General features: G+C 37.1%; 1 protein-coding gene across 4 annotated transcripts in view; it reads right to left on the bottom strand.

The window, feature by feature from the left end:
• The window catches only part of Rbbp5 (RB binding protein 5, histone lysine methyltransferase complex subunit), a 36,287-nt gene extending 15,345 nt beyond the window's left edge, over positions 1-20,942 (bottom strand). For 3 of the 4 annotated variants that reach the window (XM_027934692.2, XM_027934694.2, XM_071600139.1), the window contains exons 1-8: positions 20,796-20,942; positions 11,312-11,337; positions 10,214-10,386; positions 4,724-4,864; positions 3,792-3,954; positions 2,136-2,245; positions 329-448; positions 83-236 (exon numbers count right to left, since the gene is read on the bottom strand). In XM_027934692.2, coding sequence (XP_027790493.1) covers positions 83-236; positions 329-448; positions 2,136-2,245; positions 3,792-3,954; positions 4,724-4,864; positions 10,214-10,386; positions 11,312-11,337; positions 20,796-20,814 — 906 coding nt within the window. In that variant the 5' untranslated portion in view covers positions 20,815-20,942. Of the gene's footprint in view, positions 1-82; positions 237-328; positions 449-2,135; positions 2,246-3,791; positions 3,955-4,723; positions 4,865-10,213; positions 10,387-11,311; positions 11,338-15,611; positions 16,969-20,795 lie in introns of all 4 variants that reach the window. The other variant, XM_071600138.1, reaches the window with a different exon arrangement.
• Between the last annotated feature and the right edge of the window lie 1,416 nt (positions 20,943-22,358).

The raw sequence follows: 22,358 nt of genomic DNA, 5'->3' as shown, positions 1-22,358 counted from the left end.
GAAGGAAAGAAAAATTGGCTGTAAGAACAGATTCAAGATGTTCTGGATTATGTGAGTAACAAAAATGCCCTGCTCTACTCACAGCTACATCCAGGAGGAGTTCTCCTCTCGTCCCATGGAGAATCTTCACCAGGTTGCCAATGCTCTTCTCCCAGATGTACAGGGCATGCTGCCGAGCTGAGCCTGCCACTATGTACTCCCCATCCCCAGAGAAGCAACATTTCTTCCATGGGGTCCTAAGGAACAAAGAAAGTCCCCACGGGGAACTGGAACTTGAGTCCCAGTGAAGAACTAACTATCATATACTTTTTCAAGCTGTGATACATACCTATTCACCAGGTCCTGCAATTTTTGCATGGGTTCAGGCTCTCCATCTCTTCCACAGGTTAAGATTTCTCTGCCATCATAAACTCTGATTATTCGATCTGCTGTGTTAATTAAAAAGCAACTAAAGAAAGGAAAAACATATTGACAGCAGAGGTCAGAAATCTGTTCCTATTAACTACCAGATATGTAGAATAGTACCACAAAACAAACTGGTGAGAATCTGAGTAAAAATGTAAGTGTAGAATACTTGTATCTTCTTGTCACCTTCAAAACTAAGTGAAGTGAGAATATATGTTCTTTATCCCTTCTAAATATCTATGAATCAAAATGTTCCAACTGTCAGTATTTAACTAGATCCAAGACCTCTAAACTGAAGCCAGCTTGCTAAATTCAAAGTTTATGTAACATGTATAAATAGTTCATTTCTCTGGCCTGTTCATACACACAGTATGTCCTTCTTAATGAGTTAAATAAATATATCATTTTAAAATGTCCAACTTTTTACATTTAGGACAATAAAAATCTTAGAAATCTGTCTAAAATAAGTTATTTCATTACTTACATCACTTCACTTACTTTTCTTCTTCTTCTTTTTTTTTTTTTTTTTTTTTTTTGTTGTTGTTGCAGTATGGCAATAGGCAAGCACCCTTTCACTGAGATACATCCCCAGGCCTATTTCATCACTTTTTTTTTTTTTTGTGGTGCTGGGGATTGAACCCAGGGCCTTGTGCATGCAAGGCAAGCACTACACCAACTGAGATATCCCCAGCCCTCATCACTTTCTTATAGATCCTATTGACTAACCTTTTCTTAATTCAAGGGCAATTTGAGGGACAGGGAATGTGGCTCAGTATTAAAGCACTTGCCTAGCATGCAAAGGCTCTGGGCTCAAACCCCAGCACCACACACACACACACACACACAACACATACACACACACATTGTACATGCATGTGCTTCAGCATTTTTAAAAATTAGTGCATTATAGTTAAACATAAGTGAGGCTCATTTTGACATACTCATAAATGCACATAACATAGTTTTCTTCATTTCAATCCCCAACAAAGGAGCATTTTTATTTTATTTTTGTACATGGGATAGAACCCAGGTGTGCTTAACCACTGAACCACATCCTCAGCCCTTTTTTATATTTTTATGTAGAGAGAGGGTCTCCCCAAATTGCTTAGCGCTCGCTAAGTTGCTGAGACTGGCTTTGAACTCGAAATCCTCTTGCCTCAGCCTCTTGAGCCACTGGGATTACAGGCCTGCACCACCATGCCTGGCCAAAAGAGCATTTTGAACATGAATATCAAATATATATGAGTATCCCCAAACAGAACAGGATGAGTGTTTTCTGACAACCAATTTCTTTTTGTTTCTGTTGATATCTACTTTTAACTTGGGTAAACAGGTTTTCTGTAAATGCATGTTCAATTACCACGTGAATTTTATGACATCAGTTCTGATTATAACTGGGGGTTAAATTCACTGGCATAACACTTGCCTAATATGTACGAGGCCCTGGGTTCCATCCTTAGCACCACTAAAAAGCATAAAATACCAAGTGCTTAATACATGCCAGGCATTCTGGCTTTAAGCACTAACCACTCAAATATCTTTTCTGTAAAGGAACTATCTGATAAGATAAGGAAAATGTGACTAATTATGAACCAAGAACCAGATACTGAAAGTTTCTAACAACTTTAATAAAAGTTTTAAAGTTTAATATATAGAAAAACTACAAATTTCAAATTTTTGCATTCCTCTTACTTTTAAAACACTCCCTAAAAAGACAAGGTTTCACTCACCTCCCCTTCCGGGCAAACTCAATTGACTTAATGGCTGTGGTATTGCTTGTTCCAGTTGTGACTCTGAAGGAAGCAACAAGATCCTGAGAATCTGTTTTTAGGACCAAAATCTAAGGTTTACAAGAAAAAAAGAGGGAAAAAAAGAGTACATATTGTGAGAGACTGGGTAAAAATGCAAACATCTCTATTCCCATGTATTCAACCTGAGCAACTGATAGTCCCTTTTCCCTCTTCAAATTTATTTATATGTCCTTTAGGACATATTATAATAGAATATTTAACATCATTTACAATAGTCAAAAAGTGGAGCCAGGCATGGTGGCACATGCCTGAAATCCCAGTGGCTTGGGAGGCTGAGACAGGAGGATCACGAGTTCAAAGCCACAAATCAGCAATTCAATGAGGCCTTAAGGAACTTAGTGAGACCTTGTCTCAAAAAAAAAAAAAGGATAAAAAGAAAAAAAAGTGGAAGCAACCAAAGTATACATTAACAGATGAAAAAACAAAATGTGACATATACCTACAATATTAGTGAACTTTGAAAAGGAGGATAATTCTAACAAATGCTGCAGCATGGATGAACCTTGAGGACCTCATGCTAAGAAAATGAGCAGCCACCGATGGGAAAATGAGATCTGATTTCACTTAAGAGGTAACTAGAGTAGTTAAATTCACAGAAACTAAGTATAATGATGACTGCCAGGAGCTGGGGGAGAACAGAGACTGGGAAATTATTAATGATTACAGTAATTCAGTTTTACAAGATAAAGAGTGTTCTGGAAAGGATGGTGGTGAGGGTTGAATGTACTTAATACCACTGAACTTCACATTTAAAAATGCTTAACATGGTCAATTTTATGTTATTTTTGAACTTTTATCATAATTTTTAAAAAATTGTCATTTATAAAGTCACCATGAAATTACACTAGCTCTCGTGTCCCCATCAAAACAAAAAACCACAAGGTGCCTAATGCAACTACAAACTCTTAAAGCATAAAAAGAGTCTGAAAGCTCACCTAACTTGACTTCTTATTCCACAGAAGAAACACCTACTACAATGCATCCCAGGAAGGAGTGCTTACACCTTCCAAACATTCCAAAAGGCAAGGTTAGACGTTTAAAAGGAAGGGAAAAAGAAAGATGATGAAGTCTCAGTACTGCAGGTTAAGGCAGCCTGAATAACACAAGATTTTTTTTTTTTTTAGTTGTCAATAGATCTTTTATTTTATTTATTTATATATAGTGCTGAGAATCAAATCCAGTGCCTCACACATGCTAGGCAAGTGCTCTTCCACTGAGCTACAACCCCAGCCCCACACAAGGTTGTATACAACTAGCTGTGAAGATGTTTTCATCAGCAGTGTTCCAGCTGGTGACAGGACTTCTAAATTTGGTTTTATAATTTAGTCATAGCCCTTCATTAGCATCAAGTAATGACCCTTTTCTATGTCAAATAACCTCTGCCCACTCTAAATCTAAAGAACAGAAGTGATTATTAAGGCAAGAAAGAAAAAGAAGCTACATTTACTACAGGCAAAAGCCATGCTTAATCCAGCAATTTTTTAAAAACTCAAAAGAAGTAGAACAAGTACACATAAAATGAGCCAATGCAAAGATATACGATCCTTTCACCAATCTCCAGGCTTCTTGGCTTACCTTGCCTTTTGCATTTCCTGTATAGATATATTCCCCTCGCCTATCAAAAGATGCCACCACGTTCAAATCAGAGTCATCGTCTACCGGGAGAACAACATGTTTGGAATCTGAAAGGGTCAACATGACAGGAGCAGATTTCATGGGACACACGAGAACCTTGTTCCTGTTTAAAAATATGAACAGCACATTGGCTATTGCTTTGGTATCAGCAGGCTGATTCCCTGTCCTTTTCACTGATCCCTGTCCACTACTCTCATCAACTCTCCCAGACCAACTTTGAAATAGTGAAAAAGCAAATAATCTACATGTCTTATAACAGTAAAAAAAAAAAAAAAAAAAATTTAGGAAAATTATGAGATCTTATTTTAACAAAATCTGATTATTAAAAATAAATATGAAGATAGAAAAAACTAGTAAAATATGAAATAAAGTAAAAAACACTGATTACAACTATGTAAAAAATGCATATTTAGGTACATTTAATATGGACTGAGCTACAAAGCATTAAATAATAAGCTTTATACTTACAGAGAAGCTGACAAGAGAACCCAGAGAAATAAAAGCAGTTCTGTCTGGGTAATGGAATGTAGATATTTCTTTTTCTTAAAGGTAGTTTTAGTATGAACTACATCCCCATGCTAAAGAAATCCAAATAATCAAGGAAGGAAATGCCCCAAGTCAAGGCCCAGTTATTATATGTATTCTCACGTTTGCTCATTTCTAAAGTCTTAATATTGGCCAGTTTTTAACTATATAATACAATCACAATCTCCTCAAAATGTACCCAGAAGGCCCAACCTATATGAAGAGATTATTTTATTTAGATTTGAAGATATGTGCATATGCCTTCTAAAACCTTTAACTATCATGAGCCCAGAGCTAATCCTTTTAGAATTAGACCCCACCCTAGGAAAGGAACAGCTTAAACATACTGATCTCTTGGATGATATTGGACTTTTAAGATGGGTGAAGGAAATCGAAACCTCTGGTCACAGTCTCCTGAAAGAACATCCCATTGTGACACTATATTATCAGTGGAAGCACTCACGAGCTTATGGCCATCTCGACTCCAGCTAGGAAAAAAAAAAATAGGTAATTTAGCACATATTTGAAGTTAAAGTTTAATGTGCCATGATTGTAAATGAATCGTGTTAGTCACACACATTGCTCTAATAGCACAAGTCAATATTTTTTTTAAAGTATACTCAAACTGGGTATGGTGGCACACACCTGTAATCTCAGCAACTCCAGAGGCTAAGGCAGGAGGATCACAAATTGGAGGTTAGTCTCAGAAATTCAGCAAGGCCCTAAGTAACTTACTGAGAACCTGTCTCAAAATAAAAAATTAAAAAAGGGGTGGGGATATAGCTCTGGGGTAAAGTGCCCTAGTTTCAATCCCAAGCACCAATAATAAAAAAGGAGAGAAAGACAGAGATTTTGACAGGGGGTGGGAGCTGGTTTCAGGGGTGAAAAGTATCTGAATTTTCTGAAGTTATCCCAGAAGTAGCACCATGAACAAAACAAAAAGAAAGTATCAGTTATTTAAAAATAATTAAGAAAAGGAAGAATGAATTTTTCCTGCTAAGCACATCTAAATACCCTGAACATTATATGAACACCAGAAAAAACACTGCAGTCCACCCACACCCCAGTCCTCAAGGTCTAAACAGATAGCCCAGACTCTACCTTTACCCAATTGTAATAGGACACCTTTACCCCATACAAGGGTGTTGTCAGAGAAGGCTGAGTGGCAAGTAAGACTTTTTTTTTTAACCAACAACAGTAATGAGGTCCCATCACCACCGTGTTAGTGGAGGCCACAAGAAGAGAACAAGGCATTCTTATCCTTCCCACACAGGATGGTATCAGCAGAAACTTAGTGGAGACCTATTCTTCTACTCCCACCCAGCAGTTATCTGCAAAGTAATGGAAGATAGAAGAAAAGAACCACTAAATGGAATTCAAGAACTGAAAAATATAATAACTGAAATAATAAACTCTATGGATTCAAAACCAATGGAGAAAGATCAAATGAAGAATCTGCAAACTGGAAGACAGAATAATAAAAATACCCAAACTGAATAGAAAGAAAACAGAATAAAAAATTAAAAATTAAAAAAAATAAATAAAAACAATAACCATTGCCCTCAGGTACCTGCAGGACTATAACGAAAGATCTAATATTCATGTCATCAGATTCCCAAAGAGAATGAGACTTACAAATGCTTAAAAAAAATAAACTATTAAAGAAACTGGATGAAATTTCTTCCAATTAGGTAAAAAGATATTAAAAACCTACTGATTCAAGCTAAGTGAGCCAGGTGCAGTGTAATCCCAACAACTCAGGTTGTTGAAGCAGAAGAATCATAAGTTCAAGACCAGCCTCGGTCTCAAAATAAAAAATAACAAGGGCTGGGGATGTACTAGTAGAACAACCCTGGATTCAATTTCCAGTACAACTGAAAAACAAAAATAAAACCATTATAGATAAATAAAAAGCAGAACTGTAAAACCTTGTTCAAGTAATCCACAGGAAAGCAGGAATCAGAGAAATAAATAACTGAAGGAATGCAGGGCATAATGAGCATGCCTGTAATCCCAGCAATGTGAGAAACATGTCAGGAGATTGCAAGTTTGAGGCAACTTAGTGAAACCCTATCTCAAAATTTAAAAGTAAAAAAAGAAGGGCTGGGGATGTGGCCCAGTGACAGAATGCCCAGGTTCAATCCTTAGTACTGGAAAAAAGAAAAAAGACAAATTATCTAAGAAATAGTTGGGGGCGAGGGTGGTGGGTGGCTCAGTAGTAGAGCGCTCGCCTTGCATGTGTAGGGCCCTGGGTTCAATCCTCAGCACCATATACAAATAAAATAAAATAAAGGTATTGTGTTTTTCTACAACTAAAAAAAAATATTAAAAAAAAGAAAAGAAATAGTTCCCAAAAATGGCAGTAGACTGGTAGTGCCACAAGATTAGGAGTGGGGATAAACAAAGGACAGCTTTTGTTGCTATTCTTGTTAAGCCTTTTTAGTACAATCTGACTGCATAACAGTGGTGGCTGTGATTTCATTTTCCTTTAAACCTTTCTGCACTATAGCATTTTTCCCTCTTTCAAAATGAGTTCATATTTCTGTTATAGTAGAGGGGAATCTAATTTTTAAAATTATGTTATAAATAGAAGTGAAAACTAAGAGAGGTTTCCCTTCTAAAAAAATAATTCTTGGCTGAGAGTATAGTCAATGGTACAGTGCAGTTAGCACATGTGAGGCCCTGGGGTTCAATCTGCAGCACAAAAATAAAATAAAAATAATTCTTTAATTTTAAATTCTATAAACTCAAGAATTAGGGATTATGACATCTGAAAATTTTGTATCTTTGCAAAAAAAAAAGATAGATCTTTACTAAAAGTGTTAAGAGTTTTAACGATCATTTAGATTTTTTGGTTTTTGCAGATGGAATCCAGGCAGCACTCCATTACAGAGCCACACCCCCAGACCAAGACTATATAGCTGTAAAGATTATTTAGTTGTACCTATGGCCCCCTCCCAATGTGCAAGAGGGGACAGAAAGCCTTAGCAGGGAAAGTCCCACTATTCTTTTTGGGCAGTCTATCCCATCCATGGCATTTCTGTTGGGAAGCTCTTCTCTACTCTAAGCTAATAATTTGTTTTCCTATGACTTATATTCACTTATAACTTACATCGACTGTGTTATGGTTTAGATGTGGTGTCTCCCAAAAGTTCACATGTAAGACAATGTAAGAAGGTTTGGAGGAGAAATGACTGGGTTATAACCTTAACCTGTTCAGTGAATTAATCACTGATGGGATTAAACTGAGTGGTGACTATAGGCAGGTGGGGTGTGGCTGGAGCAAGTTGTTCGCTGGATGCGTAGCTATGGGGTATATATTTTGTATCTGGAGAGTGGAGTCTCTCTCTGCTTCCTGATCCTCGCTTCCCTCTGCAACACTCTTCTGCAGTGCAATTTTCCTATCTTCATTCACTGTCCCCTTTGATCTCTTTTCCACATGTTGCTCTAAAGACCTTTTAAATAAAAGCTCATCAAGTCACTTTCCTGCCTAGAATCTTATAATGACTTCACAGTACCAAGATAAAGTTCAAATTCATGAATAAGGCACACAAGGCTTTCCATGAATATCTCATCTTATCTTGCTTTTGTCATATCATATCTCCCATAGCATCAACTAGCTCTCCTGAAATATCATTGTTCCATCTTATCATACTTGTTTAAGGCTGATATGCAGTGCCCTATGCTTGGAATGCACCTGGCAGATGCCTACTCATACTACAAGTATGAGCTAGAAACCATCTCATCTACAAAGGCTTTTCTGAACACTATTCTCCATGGGTACAACTGACACTTTTTCCTTTATACCTTTGCCTCCACTAAATCTTAAATATAGTTCTAGTATAGAACCTTTATTACATGCACCTGCCTGCAAACTCACTTCCCTTTAATAATCAAGAATTTTGTCTCTGGGTTCAATGCCCAGCATGGCAATAAATAAATAAATAATAAAACAATAACTGTTCATTTGTTTTGGGATTCCCAATGCCAAACATAAATCCTGGGACATAAATGTTTGCTGAATCAATCAATGACTATATGAGAAAAAACTTATGGACAAAGACATACACTAAACATTATGTAACAGGGAAAAAAAATAGTTAAGTTATAAAATGCAAGACCTTGGATTTGATTTTAGCACTACAAAAAGGGAAAAAAATTACAGTTTAACTGTCAGAATACATGTAGCCATAAAAAAGTTATTAAGTAGGAAAACGTTTAGATAGTGTTAGGGAGGAAAAAAAAGCAAAATATAAAATAAATTATAGCATTAACTTTAAAAAAACTGTATGTAGAAATTTATGAAAACATTTATAGAAGTAATATCTAGATGATAGGACAAAGGAGAAGAGTAGTTCTATTGTTTTATTTTCTAAAATGATGAATACATATTTCTTCATAATTAAAATGTACACATAGTTTAATAAGTAGGAGTTTCAAAATTAGATTGTGACGATGGCTATGCAACTTTTAAAGTAAAAGAAACAGTGAACTATACACTTAAACTGGGTGAATTTTATGTTATATGAATTATATCTGTCCTACTAATGCTGTTAAAAATATATGTATCTATTTAAATCTTTATTGTAAGAATACAACAGCAAAAATGAAATGCACAGGAGCTGGAGGGGACCTAACACATCATCCAGGCCAGGCCATTTTGTAAATCAAAGTTTGACCAATCATCGTTCCTAGATCCCAGATAGGCATTCAAGCCAATTCCCAAGCCAGTGCTTTAAAATACTGCTGCCCCCATTCAGACAACAGGAAATAATTATAATTTAAATAACCCTGATCTGACTAAGTGCTTTTTAAGGGCACCAAGTTCATTAAAAAAAAAAAAAAAATTCAGTCCCCAAATTTTCTGACATGAATAAAGTAAATTCAGAGAGTAAGAGTGAAGTCAATGGGAATTTATATAACAGATATCAGCCCAATGAATTTGATAATAAACCTTATCAAATACATTTCAATGAAGGAACAGGCATGAATTCAAGAACAAGACTTGAAAGTTGGACTAGATGACTTCCAAGATTTCCTCCTAACCATGACTTTATTTTAAATGAAAAGTCATGTAATGATTATACTACAGCTACAATATCTCATTTCAGTAATGCAATATTCCCAGAAGGAACCTGACTAAAAAAATCTCTATGATAGCCAGGCGCAGTGGAGCATGCTTGTAATGCCAGCAGCTCCAGAGGCTGAGACAGGAGGATCCTGGGTTCAAAGACAGCCTCAGCAATGGCAAGGCACTTAGCAACTCAGTGGTAAAATACATAAAATACAAAACAAGGCTGGGGATATGGCTCAGTGGTTGAGTACCCCTAAGTTCAATCCCCAGTACTAAAAAAAAAAAAAAAATCCCTATTATAGTGACTGTCTCCCTACAAAGGTATTTTAAGGACAGTATGGGTTCAGGGTCTACACGGACTACGAGCTACAACCCCAGCTGATGATATGACTGATGGCTGATTACCTAAAACTTTAAATATTAAAATATCTACATTGAAAATGGCAGATACATAGTCACCATTCATTCCTCTACTTTAACTTGTATTTAACATATTAATCTAAAAATTTCTAGAGGTATATCTCGGTAGCAGAGTATTCCACTAGCAAATGCAAGGCCCTGGGTTCGATTCCCAGCACCACCCAGAAGCAAAAAACAAAAACACATAAATTTTTTTTCTATGTACAGGTGATGGATTTGTTTTTTCATAATGCTGGGGATTGAACCCAGGGCCTTGCACAATCCCCAGTGAGGCAAGCATTCTAACAACTGAACTATATCCCCAGCTCCCCACCAAAAAAAAATTAAAATAAAAATTCCTTACCATAAAGAACAGACCGGATGAATGTGTGCACTAATTATTTTAGCAATGCCTCTTGTCAAGAAATCCCAGATGACAATTCGGCCATCATTACAGCCAACTGCAAGCAATGTACCCCACCTATTAAAGGTGCAAGTCAGGGCCATGCTGATGCAATCCAAAGTTCCATCAGCTTCCTAAAAATTAAAACAAATACAGAAATATAGACAATAATGGCCAGGCATCTAAATTATTTCTTAAAGGCTTTCTGCCATTTCTCTTGAATTTAAATAATAATGCATATGGAAATAGTCTCTATATGTGTCTTCTTATACCTTTCAATTATGCAAAATGAAGAAATATTTATAAAAGCTAACCATGAATTTTTGGAAACAGATGTGATCTATCCCTTACATACCACTATAACTGTATAAACTTTCTGGAGGCCAAATGGGCAATATCTAAGAAAAACCACTAGAGTCATACCTATTGACCATTTAAGAATAAAAACCAAAAACACATAATAGCCTATATAGGTAACATTAGGGAAATCAAATAATTATTTTATGTCAGTATTAAGCCACTTAAAATAACAACACCTATGCTGAAACATATTTAAGTGTTGTAAAAGCACACTGATACTTACTGATTATTACTATGTAAAAATAAAAGCCCACAGGAACAAAAAAAATGTATGTATAAGTGATGGAAAAAAAAAAAACTCAATTAAAATTTTCTGTTTTGGGGAGCTGGGGTTGTAAACTCAGTGGTAGAGTGCTCGCCTAGCATGTGTGAGGTCCTGGGTTCAATCCTCAGCACCACATATAGAAAAATAAATAAATAAATAAAATAAAGGTATCCATCTACAACTACAAAAAAATTTTTATAAAAATTGTGTCTGCTTTTTTTTTTTAACCTAAAGGCAAATGACAAGATTTATAACATTATGGTGAAATTTTTAGCTAATATTATCTATCTGCTTACCCCTGCTCAAAGTTAAACATCTACATCTAATCCCTTATCATATCGAAAGATCTATCACAATTAATGTTATTTTGTCAACCAACATAATCACTACATAATCACGATTTTCCTAAAACTATGACAAAACTATACTCTTACCTCCGGATAGTTCTGCCCAAAGGACTCTGCAACAAAGCAAAAGAAAGAGATTGATGAAATATGCGCCACATACAGGGATCATACAGCTCATGAATAGTACACAGCAGAGGTTAACCAAGTGAAGGGGCAACTGCTGCCCTTTCTGGGACTCTGTAAGGTCACACCTATTTTCATTATCATGCACAGATAGTATCTGCCTTCTTTACTCCTATCTCCCAAGTATGCAGATGAGTTTTCCTGAGGCTATGTGATCTGTGACATTTCAACAAAGTGAATGCAGAAGCAGATGTAAGAATCCAGCCAATTTCTATTTAGGCAACATTAAAAAGATTTGTGAAAATACAAAACAATGCCATTCTTCTTACAATATATTTTTTGTTTTCAAAAACAAAATATTCATATAAACATCTCATGTTATTATGGTTATATTTAACTAATAAGCTTTAAAAATATGTTTTAACTTCTAAATTAGTAAATATCAGTAGCTATATCCCACATAAACAAAAGCATCTTCAGAGATCCTTAATTTTCTTCTTTCCTTCCTCCCTCCCTCCCTTTTTTCTTTTTCTGTGATGCTGGGGATTGAATCAGAGCCTAAACAAGTGCTCTACCATTGAGCTACATCCCAGCCCTTTTTATTTTATCTTGAAACAGGGTCTCACTAACTTGACCAGGCTGGCCTCGAAAGTGTCATCCTACTGCCTCAGTCTCCCAAATAGCTGGGATTATAGGTTGGTGCCACCACGTTCAGCTGGGGAATCTTCAATTTATTTTTTAGTAGATAGTCACCATTCAATCCTCTATCTTAACTCATATTTAATATATTAATCTAAAAATTCCTAGGGGTGTATCTCAGCAGCAGAGTACTCCACTAGAAAGTGCAGGGCCCTGAGTTTGATCCTTAGCACCATTAAAAAAATTTTTTTTAAGTAAAAATTCCTTATCATAAAGAACAGACTGGATGAATGTATGCACTAATTATTTTAGCAATTCCTCTTGTCAAGAAATCCCAGATGACAATTTAGCCATCATTACAGTCAACTGCAAGCAATGAAGCCCACCTATGAAAGGTGCAAGTTTGAATTTTAAAGTATAAAGGGACCCTAAGATCAAAAAGGTTGAGGCGTGTTAATATATCCAGGTTTAACATCAGTCTTTCCCCACCACATTCTTCAGGCTTTTCATAATTTATTTCCTATTTATTAAAATGAAGGGAAAGAACCAAATCAAATCAGTCAAATTATCTCAAGCCCCAACTACTCTCTGAAATCCTTAATAAAGCAGCAGTCAATCAGCAGTGTTCACTCCTCTTCCTGGCTAATATAGTAGTTACCCACCTCTCCATGGTTTCAGTTAATCCATGGCCCCAAAAATTCTGGAAATGATTTCTAAATTTAAATTACACAGTTTTGGGTAGCATGATGAATTCCTGCACCATCCCACTGCATTCTGCCTGACCAGGATGTGAATCATCCTTTTGTCCAAAGTATCTACAATGTATATACTACCCACCCCTTAGTCACTTAGTAGCCATCCTCAATATCAGATAATCGTTTAAGTATCATACTGCCTATGCTCAAGCAACATTCATCTTACTGAATAATGGCCTCAAAGTACCATTGTTACATACATGGGCATAGGAAAAATCACAGTACATATAGGATTTGGTACTATCATCAATTTCAAAAATCTATTGGAGCTCTTGGATTACATTGGATTGTTGGATTACATTCAACCTCCCTCAGCCCTGCCACTGATAAGGGGTAAACTACTGTAAAAGCATTTAGGCTGTAACATAATTTGGTAGTTGGTTAAACACACAATTCTCTATATTCATTTCTTGTGTAAATAATGCTTTGATACACACATTATACATTTGCTATGTTAATTTGGTATTTGTATGTTAGTAATGAACGTTTTGGGCTATTGTAATGGTATATTATCTACTTGTCAGAAGTCTAATTTTGGCAGCAGCCCTATCTTTGGGTTTGTTTATGTAATTTCCAAAAGATTTTATTATAGTAGCTCTTTACAGTATATTCTAAGAAGTATATATGCAAGGAATTGTTTCACATGTAGGATATCCAGGGAGGTTTTTAAAATTTCATTTTAAAAATAAATCTACTGCTTTAAATAAAGTTTGAAAACCAGTTTTATTGCATTTTTTTAATATTTATTTTTTAGTTGTAGTTGGACACAATACCTTTATTTTATTTATTTTTATGTGGTGCTCAGGATCAAACCTAGGGCCTCACACTTGCTAGGCGAGTGCTCTACCGCTGAGCCACAACCCCAGCCCCCTGCATTTTTGTCCTTTAGAAAAATAACAGAAAATTACCCACGTCCAGTGGTGCAACTTGGGAGGCTGAGGCAGGAAGATTGCAAGTTTCAGGCCAGCCTGGGCAACTTAACAAAACCCATCTCAAAATAAAAAATAAAAAGGATTGGGGATATAGCTCAGTAGTAAAGCACCCCTGGGGTCAATCCTCAGTATCAAGGGGGAAAAAAAAACAAAACCCACACACAAAAAAATAAAGAGTGAAAAAACAAAAGCAATCAAAAGAAACATGGGCCCTATAGTTAAGAAAACTGAAACATAAAAATAACTACCAGAAAAGGTAAACATTTTATTTATCTACTATGCAACAGCCTTCAAATGGATGACCCTGTTCAATCATGAAAGGAATAAGAGACAAAAATGCTGAAATCCTATCAAGATGGGGTTTTTTTTGGAAAGAAGATTTTTAAAGTTATTGAAGTAAAATATATAGAGAAATGCACAATTTCAAAATGATAGCTTCCTTTGTTCAACCCACTTACCAAAGTAAAAACTTAATTTTTACATGCTTATACACTCATATAGTTTTATAATAAAAAATAGTATACATATTATTGTGACTTGCTTCTGTATGTTTCTTTCCAAATTAATAATAAAGAATATACTCACATGGTTGAGAAACAAACAAAAAGCAGTATTTATTTAAATATTAAAAACAAACAAAAACCACAACTTAAAAAATAAAGTATTCATGGGCTGGGGCTAAGGCTCAGGGGTAGCGCACTTGCCTAGCATATGTCAGGTACTGGGGTGGGGGGGGAGAGAGAGAGAGAGAGAGAGAGAGAGAGAGAGAGGGAGAGGGAGGGGCTCCATGGTTAAGAACCCCCAGGTTTAATCCCCAATACAAAAAAAAAAAAATAGTGTACATGCAAACAAGATTATGAGCATAAAATACGTGACCATCAATAAAGGGAGCAGACAAAGGAAAAAACACAATTCTTAAAAAAACGCAATTATAATTAGTTAAAATGATGTATCATATGAGAATGCATAGTATGAACTAAAACCTGCCAAGATCTAGGCTGGGGTTGTGGCTCAGAGGTAGACAGCTTGCCTAGCATGCATGAGGCACTGGGTTCATTCAATCCCTGGCATCACATAAAAGTAAAAATAAATAAATTAATTAAAGAAAGGTATTGTGTCCATCTACAACTAAAAAAAAAAAAAATTTAAAAAGTGCAAGATCCATTATCTCCTAATACGCAGAAATAGCATCTTATAGTTAGATGAAAAACAAATTGTAAATGATGTGTCTAAAAAGGCTTTAGCTGGACACAGTAATTTTGCACCTGTAGTCCCAGCTACTTGGAATGCTGAAGCAGAAGGATCACTTAAACCCAGGAGTTCAAGACCAGCTTGGGCAACACAATGCTACCTCCCATTTCAAAGGGAAAAGAAAAGGTTCTATCTGCAGGAAAAAACAAAAACAGTCTTTACAATTTATATGTAAATATGTTTATATGAGCATGAAAAAATGTATAAAAGAACATATGGAGAGGGGGACAAAGATGATTTTTCCTGTATGTATATTTGTATTGTTTCCTCTATTTTTACGAATACGTACTATACTTGTTAATTTGGAAAACATCAAAAAAAGGACATTAGTAGGTCAAGACTCATGGGCCTTTCCACACACAAACTCATGATGGCTCATCACTTCTTTGCTGTGCTCAAACCTCCATTTGTTTTTAGCCGCTACCACTTATTACATGTTTATGTGCCATATCCTATGCTAGAACTTCTATATTTTATCTTAGTCCTCTCAATTTACTATTAAATGGTAAGTATTACTATGCCCCATTTTATAAATGAAGAAAGGCACAAAAAGGTTAAATCAGTTCCCACAGTTAAAAACTGGTAAAGTGATCTGATCAAGAAATGTATTTTTAACTACATTGTAACTATACTAAAAAGCCTCTAGAATCTTGCCTGAATTCAACCCCTAGGACTTGCAAAACATACCTGCCTTCTATTGAAAGTCACCATTTGTCCATCTCCTTTCAGCATATCTTCCTTTCTCTTCAAATACTCCAAGATCGTCACAATGGTTTCTGTGCAAGCTTCCTCAGGGTCAAGGAATGTAACTCACCAAGCAATATGAACTAAGTGACCTACCTAAAATCTTGACCAATTGAGAGCTTTTCTTGGCAACAACCAATGTTCACTTTACTCTAAAAAATTATACTTTTGCCATAGAAGCAAAAGAAAAATAAGAATTTAAACATTATGTTTATCCCTTGCCTACAAAGGTCATAGTAGGTACACAAAAGGTATTTGTCTCAATGTTAAATGAATAACTCTGGTGTTATACCATCCAGCCCAAAAGGTCCTTGTTCTTCATACTACTCAAAATACTGAAAACCCTTTCTTGTGACCCCATTTTTACAATCCTGGCTTTCAATCACATTCGTTTTCCTACCTCTATTCTTAAAAGCCTGTCACTCTCACATGTCCACCTGTAGCTGTGTGCCCCTCTTCGGTACATGCCATTCTGGAATCTGAGTTTAAACAATTTTCAGTGCAACCACATGGCTTCTTCAAATACCCCTTCAGATCTTCCTTTTCCTATTAGGATTCTTTCTCCAAACTTCCTGTGGTTTTCTAAGCCTCTCTAGCCTTTTTCCTTCATTACATGTATCACATATACCTCCTTAAAGTCTCAATTGTCATATGCTCTAAAATATCATGTACCTTTTCTCCTAATAGCTTTTTTGTTTTCCACTTGCAAACCAGTTACTCCCTATTACATTAGTTTAGGACCAGAACAGCAGTTTCCATCCTGCTTCCTCTAATGGATGATGGGTCCATTAGTATTTCTTTTAGAGAAATATAACTCTGAAATGTCTAGATAATTGATACTGAAATAAGGATAGAAGAATTAAAAAAAAAAGTGGTAGAAGATATTTTAATCTGAGGTTACACTAACCTTTCCAGGCCTGTCACTTCCTAAGCCAGTCACTCTCCCACCTATCACCCCCAAATTTCTAGGAAATCTATAAATCTTAAAAGTTAACCATCATGGGCTAGGGCTGTAGCTCAGTGATAGAGCGCTCGCCATGAGGCACTGGGTTTCATCCTCAGCACTACATAAAAATAAACAAATAAAATAAAGGCATTCTGTCCATCTACAACTACCAAAAAAAATTTATAAAAAAAAACTAACCCTCAATTTGTTCACTTATGACAATTACCTTGTACACTGTTAATTAACCCACCAATAAACAAACTAAGTAGAGAGAGCTATGACATCTTAAGAAACCTACAATTTTAGGGACTTTCCAATGTTATCTTCTCATCACTTAATGGAGTTCACATCAGCCTAAAAATAATCAGATTGATGTCATCCTCACATACCTTCCCATGCCCACCCCTTACCAAGTTTCCTTTAAAAGAGGAGCCAAGAACCCCAAAAATGTATCTCTCATTGAAGATGGCCTGCATTCTCCCTTGAATACATGCTCCTTACTCTCCTAAATAAATCTCTGTGCCTCTACTGACATGTATATCAAGGATCTCATGGGTCCTGGGTTGAGTTTTCCTCTCTCTGGAAACTCCTCGGGACCTTACCCCAGAGACATCTCTTCTCCCATGACAATCCCATTGTACCCGCATCCCAACACAATAATTGTTGTATTTCCTTGGCTCCAGTCTTGCCCCTCAATCTTTCTCAAAGCTGCTGGAGCTGACTTTCTAAGCCCCAGATTACATCTCTCACCTGAATAAAAACCTTTCTAGCTAAACAGTGTACAAACTACTAAATATAATTTTCAAAAGTAATTTCATTCAGACCCCAACCAGTATTTTCCAATTTATCTTTGGCTAATTCCCTATCCACTGGCATCTAGAAAAGAACCTCAATTTACTCATCCTCAGCAGCAGCTGCATATTAGTACTTCCTGAACATAATGTATACACATCATGCTTGGGAGGTTTGTTTGTCCCTGCAGTTATCTTCAACTTCTCTCTGGAAAAATCCTACTCCATCCATTTTGGATGTTTGTTTTGTTTTGTTTTAGTGGTACTGGGATCGAACCCAAGGCACTGCACATGCTAGGCAAGCACATTACCTGTGAGCTGCAGCCCTAGCTCCCTACCCCATCTTTAATGTCTAACTGGCACTTCCTCTATTAACATCTTCCCAAATCCTACAGCCAGTTCCACCGGTAATGTAGAATTAACTGCTCAGTTGCTGGATTCTCATAATATATTAATTTGCTGATTCCCTATAACACAGAGTTACTTGTTTAAGTTTGTCTTTCCTTTTAGTTCTAGTTGTTTATCCAGTGCAAAGACAGTATCTTATTTTAGTGTTTCTCAAATCATAGAATTCAATTCACCATAAATGGGAAAATTAATTTAATGAATTTCAATAAATTAATAGATTAGAAAAGAAATATCAAGATACTAAGCATAACAAGGATTACATATAATTTTGAAAGTTATATGTGTATGTATATATAATAAGCTGTGATATAAAATATATTTCTTACTTTGGGTTGTGGTAAAAGAGTTCGAAAAACTGTCTTATTAATTTCATATCTCCAGTGCATACTACTTGATAATACAGCAGGGGCTCAAAAAGTGGTTGCAAAAGTTAGTGTCATACCTAAGATCCATCTGAATGGCCACATTAGGAACACATTGCTGGGCACACAGACACATGCCTGCAATCCCCCAGACTCAGAAGCCTAATGCAGGAGGATCACAAGTTTAAGGACAGCCTAGGAACTTGGCAAGACCTTGTCTTAAAAAATAAAAAGGAGTGGGAATGTATCTCAATGGTAAAGCACCCCTGGGTTCACTTCCTAGTTCTACCAAAAAAGAAACACACATTATCATCTCCTTTATCAGACCAGGTGGCCTTTAGTATGCTCCCACAATCACATCACTGTTTCTTTCACCCTTTTATATGTACATATGAATCTTCTGGCTTTAATTCTGAGTCATTTCTACAAAGACTTGTAGCTTTTGGACACATACTTCATTTAAATTGTCTAACCTCTCAATGCTAAATATTCCCTCCTCAGTTTCCCCCTCATGAATCTTCTGTATCATTTGAGAAAAAACCTTTCCCAGGTGGGGTAGAGTTCAGTGGTAGAGTATGTGCTTAGTATGCATGGGGCCCTGGATTCAATCCCAGCACCAAAAAAAAAAAACCAAAAAACAATTCCTCTTCCCATAACCCGACTTTCTCTTTAATTGTAATCTGCCATCAGCTCAGGTTGCTGGGGAGCCCAAGCTGCCTAAGAGCAAAATAGAGCAGCCCTTTCTCAGCTGTCAACCTCAACTGCTCTACAACTGGCTTCTATAGGAAGGCACCACAGTAACCTATTTTCTCTTCTATGCCTATCTGGAAAAATGTAAGGAAGGCACTTGAAAATATGCCTAGCTGATACTAAGCACTAAACAACTGGTTTCTAATTTCTTACCATTTATTCTTCCTCTTGTCCCCTAATTATACAATATTTTGTCCTTGGCAATTTTCTGCCCCTCCTACATCCCCCCCTTGGTCAAGTCACCTATTCACAAGATTTCAGTTAGTCCACCTATGACAATTATAACTCTCTCTCATAAATCCAAACCTGTCTTCTGAACTCTAGGTACACACTCAACACATTCAAACCTAACTCTCTTTTCCAAATATCATTAAATTTTATCAATAGCACCCCTATTTGCTTCCATTATTTTTCATTTCACTCTCTTCCTCATCATCACTATATGCAATAAATTCTCAAATTCTGTCAGTTTTTCCTCCTCAATGCATTTTCTTTCCATTTCCTAATTCAGGCTTCCTTATCACTCACCTACTGTAGCCCACCAAATGGATTTTATACTCCACTCAGACTCAACTACGCATTACTGTCAGATAAAACCTTGCAAACCAAGAGATGATACTGAGTTACTTACCAGGTCAAAACCCTTCAATGAACCTACTCTCCCTTCTTTAAAATGCACAAACTTTTCAGCTTGGCTTTCAAGAGTGCCACAAAACAGATGGCACCAACCCCACCTCCTGGCCAAACAGGAATTCTTTAGTTCTTGTATCACTGATATCTTGACTTGTAAGCATTTCTCCCCATATCTTCATACTTAATCTGTCAATATTTTACCACCTTTAAATAGCCACTCCAACTCCTCTAGGTTTGGGGGTTTGTTTTCCCTGATGTTTTAGCTCCCCTGCTCCACAGATATTATTAACTCCTTCTTCAACATGTTCTTAGCACTTGGTAATGATTTGTGAAAGCCTATGTTCTGCCATACAATACAGCTATTTACATAATCACCTTACACTCCACACTTAAAGGCAAGGCCATTTCTTAAGTTATTTTTATAACCCTTTGGTCAACACATGTTCTGAATCCTTCTTTTCTTAAGAGAAACCTAACCAATAAAGATACCAAGTCATGTAGGAGTTCTCAAACATCCCAGACACCCTAAGCTGCCATGCTAAACGAAAGCTTAAACCTAATAAAACCCTTAAAGATTGGACCAACCTGAGTAAGGGGTTGGAGGAAATGTCTCAAAGAGAAGGTAACAAAAATCAACTGCCTCTGTTTTCACACTTTAGTACTGTACACACCATCCATGGTAGCTAGGATTTTAAATTGGCGGTCAGGATAACCGGATTCCAGTGCCAACTGTCCCAGTTACTTGCTTAGTGCCTAGTCATGACCCTCTGAACTTTTTTTCCCCCCAAAGCTGTTCAATGAGATACTTTTACTTTAAGTTTTCCAAGTTGCCTTCTTAGACATTCCGTGTTTCTACAAAATGATTTAACCTGTCCTGACATTCAATAGTGACAGGTCTTTAAAGCTTCCCCCAACTCCTCACTTCCTCAGATTTCATCTCCAACAACTATGCTTCTGCCTGCTCTGAGCTACTTCAGCACCTGCGACCCTTGTAATCCCAGCTGAGTCACAAAGCGTCCTTATCGCTCCACAACTGATCTGAAAGTGGCTTCGCAAAGGCAATGCAGAGTCTATTCCAGAAGCTGGATTTCCCCCTGCTGCTGCAGCTCCATACCATTAGCGCCCAAGATCCATCGCAGGACAGAGTCCCTAGGTTGCAGCCTGAGTCCCCTCCCGCCCCGGTTCCCTCTTTCCAGTACCAAAGGGTTCTCTAAGACACAGTCATAGCCCTCCTCACCCAGCAACTCGAGGTTCATCCCTGCGGACTCTGGCCGCCCGGTCTCAGCTCCCGCAACAACTCCGTCTCCCCAGCCCGCTTCTAAGACCCGCGTCTAAGTGCCGGGCGCCGCAAATAGCCAGGCGCAAGCTCTGGAGACTTTCTGACTTAGAAGGCCCCGCGGCTTCCGCTTTCCTCCCCCGCCTTCCTTCTTGGTTTCGAGTGGCTGTCTACATACATGCCTAAACAAAAAGAAAAAGAAATTCTCCTAGAATTAACTAACCACTATCTTTTTAAGGTATAAAAATGTAATATTCACCCAGGACTTTAAAAAGTTTTAAAAATTAAGGGTTTTCCCGTCGGGACTATGTAGTTAAGCTAGAAATTTCGGGCATCTAGTTAACCCACTAATTCTCGCTATGTTATGTGTTCCGAGGCGTTGTCCGGGTAGGCTACTTCAGACTCCGCCGGAAAGGTTCCGGACAGGTGCTACTTACGTAGGAAAGCGGGAAAGGTCGGCCCCTAATGCCAGCGACTTGGAGCTCCGCTAATGTCAAGGCACTTACTTACCCTGTATGTAGAATAGTTATCATGTATCTGACTCATTTTCGTGAAAACTATTTCACCCTTGTAAAGATATGCCATTGATCTCGGTACGATAACATTTGTTAGGCCTTTACCTAAGGTTTTACCTTGTACCCAGAGTTGACTTGGACACTGTGAAAGAGAATTGGAGAAATGGACTGAGTTCCCCGGGAGAGGTCCATCAGACAACTGCGGTGACATACACAAAGCAATTAGCGAAGGCCAGCTGATGGTAACTACGCGGGGCGGGGGACGGCTTATGTAAACCATTTCCGACTACGGATGTCGTGGGCTTTTACGAAAAGGAAAGAATCCGGCTCGGTAGCACACTCAGGAGGATCACAAAGTTCAAAGCCAGCCTCAACAACTTGGCGAGGCCCTGTCTCAAATTAAAAATTAAAAATTAAAAAAAAAAAAAAAAGCTAGGGATATAGCTCAGTGGTAAAGTGCTCCGGGTTCAATCCCCAGTTACACCCCACCCCACCCCAAAAACAAAAGCGTGGGGAGAAAGGAAAGTTGCTGCAGAAACTCAGGCTTGGTCTCCTATATAGATACAATAGTCCCTGCTCTACCCCTAACTCATTCTATCCCTTGAGCAATATTTTTATCCCCTGTTTCTCAGGAAATCGTAATAATAGTACTTAAAAGTATTGTCATGAGGATTAAATGAGTTAACACATATGAAGCACCTAAAATAGCAAATGCTCAATAAATATTAGCTGTTATTTATAAGTCATTTTCCCCTACATTTTGTAACTTCCTTGAGACCATTAGGGTAGGTGTTAACCTCATTTAACGAGATACTGTAATTGAGGACCAGAAATATTAGGTAATTTGTGTTCCTTCAAATATCAAAACATTCTCAAAATGCCATCTAAAATATTGCACTACCAACAGTAGTATATAGGATTATTTATGCACGCTCTTGCAATCATTCGTTATTAAGTCTCTTAAACTGCCTATTGGATAAATGAAAAAAAAAATGTCATTGTTACCTTT

The sequence above is a fragment of the Marmota flaviventris genome, chromosome 12 (genome assembly GCF_047511675.1).
Source record: "Marmota flaviventris isolate mMarFla1 chromosome 12, mMarFla1.hap1, whole genome shotgun sequence".
In the NCBI taxonomy this organism is placed as follows: Eukaryota; Metazoa; Chordata; class Mammalia; order Rodentia; family Sciuridae; genus Marmota; species Marmota flaviventris.
Note: the sequence above shows the minus strand (reverse complement) of the source record. Positions and strands in the feature narration are given on the sequence as shown.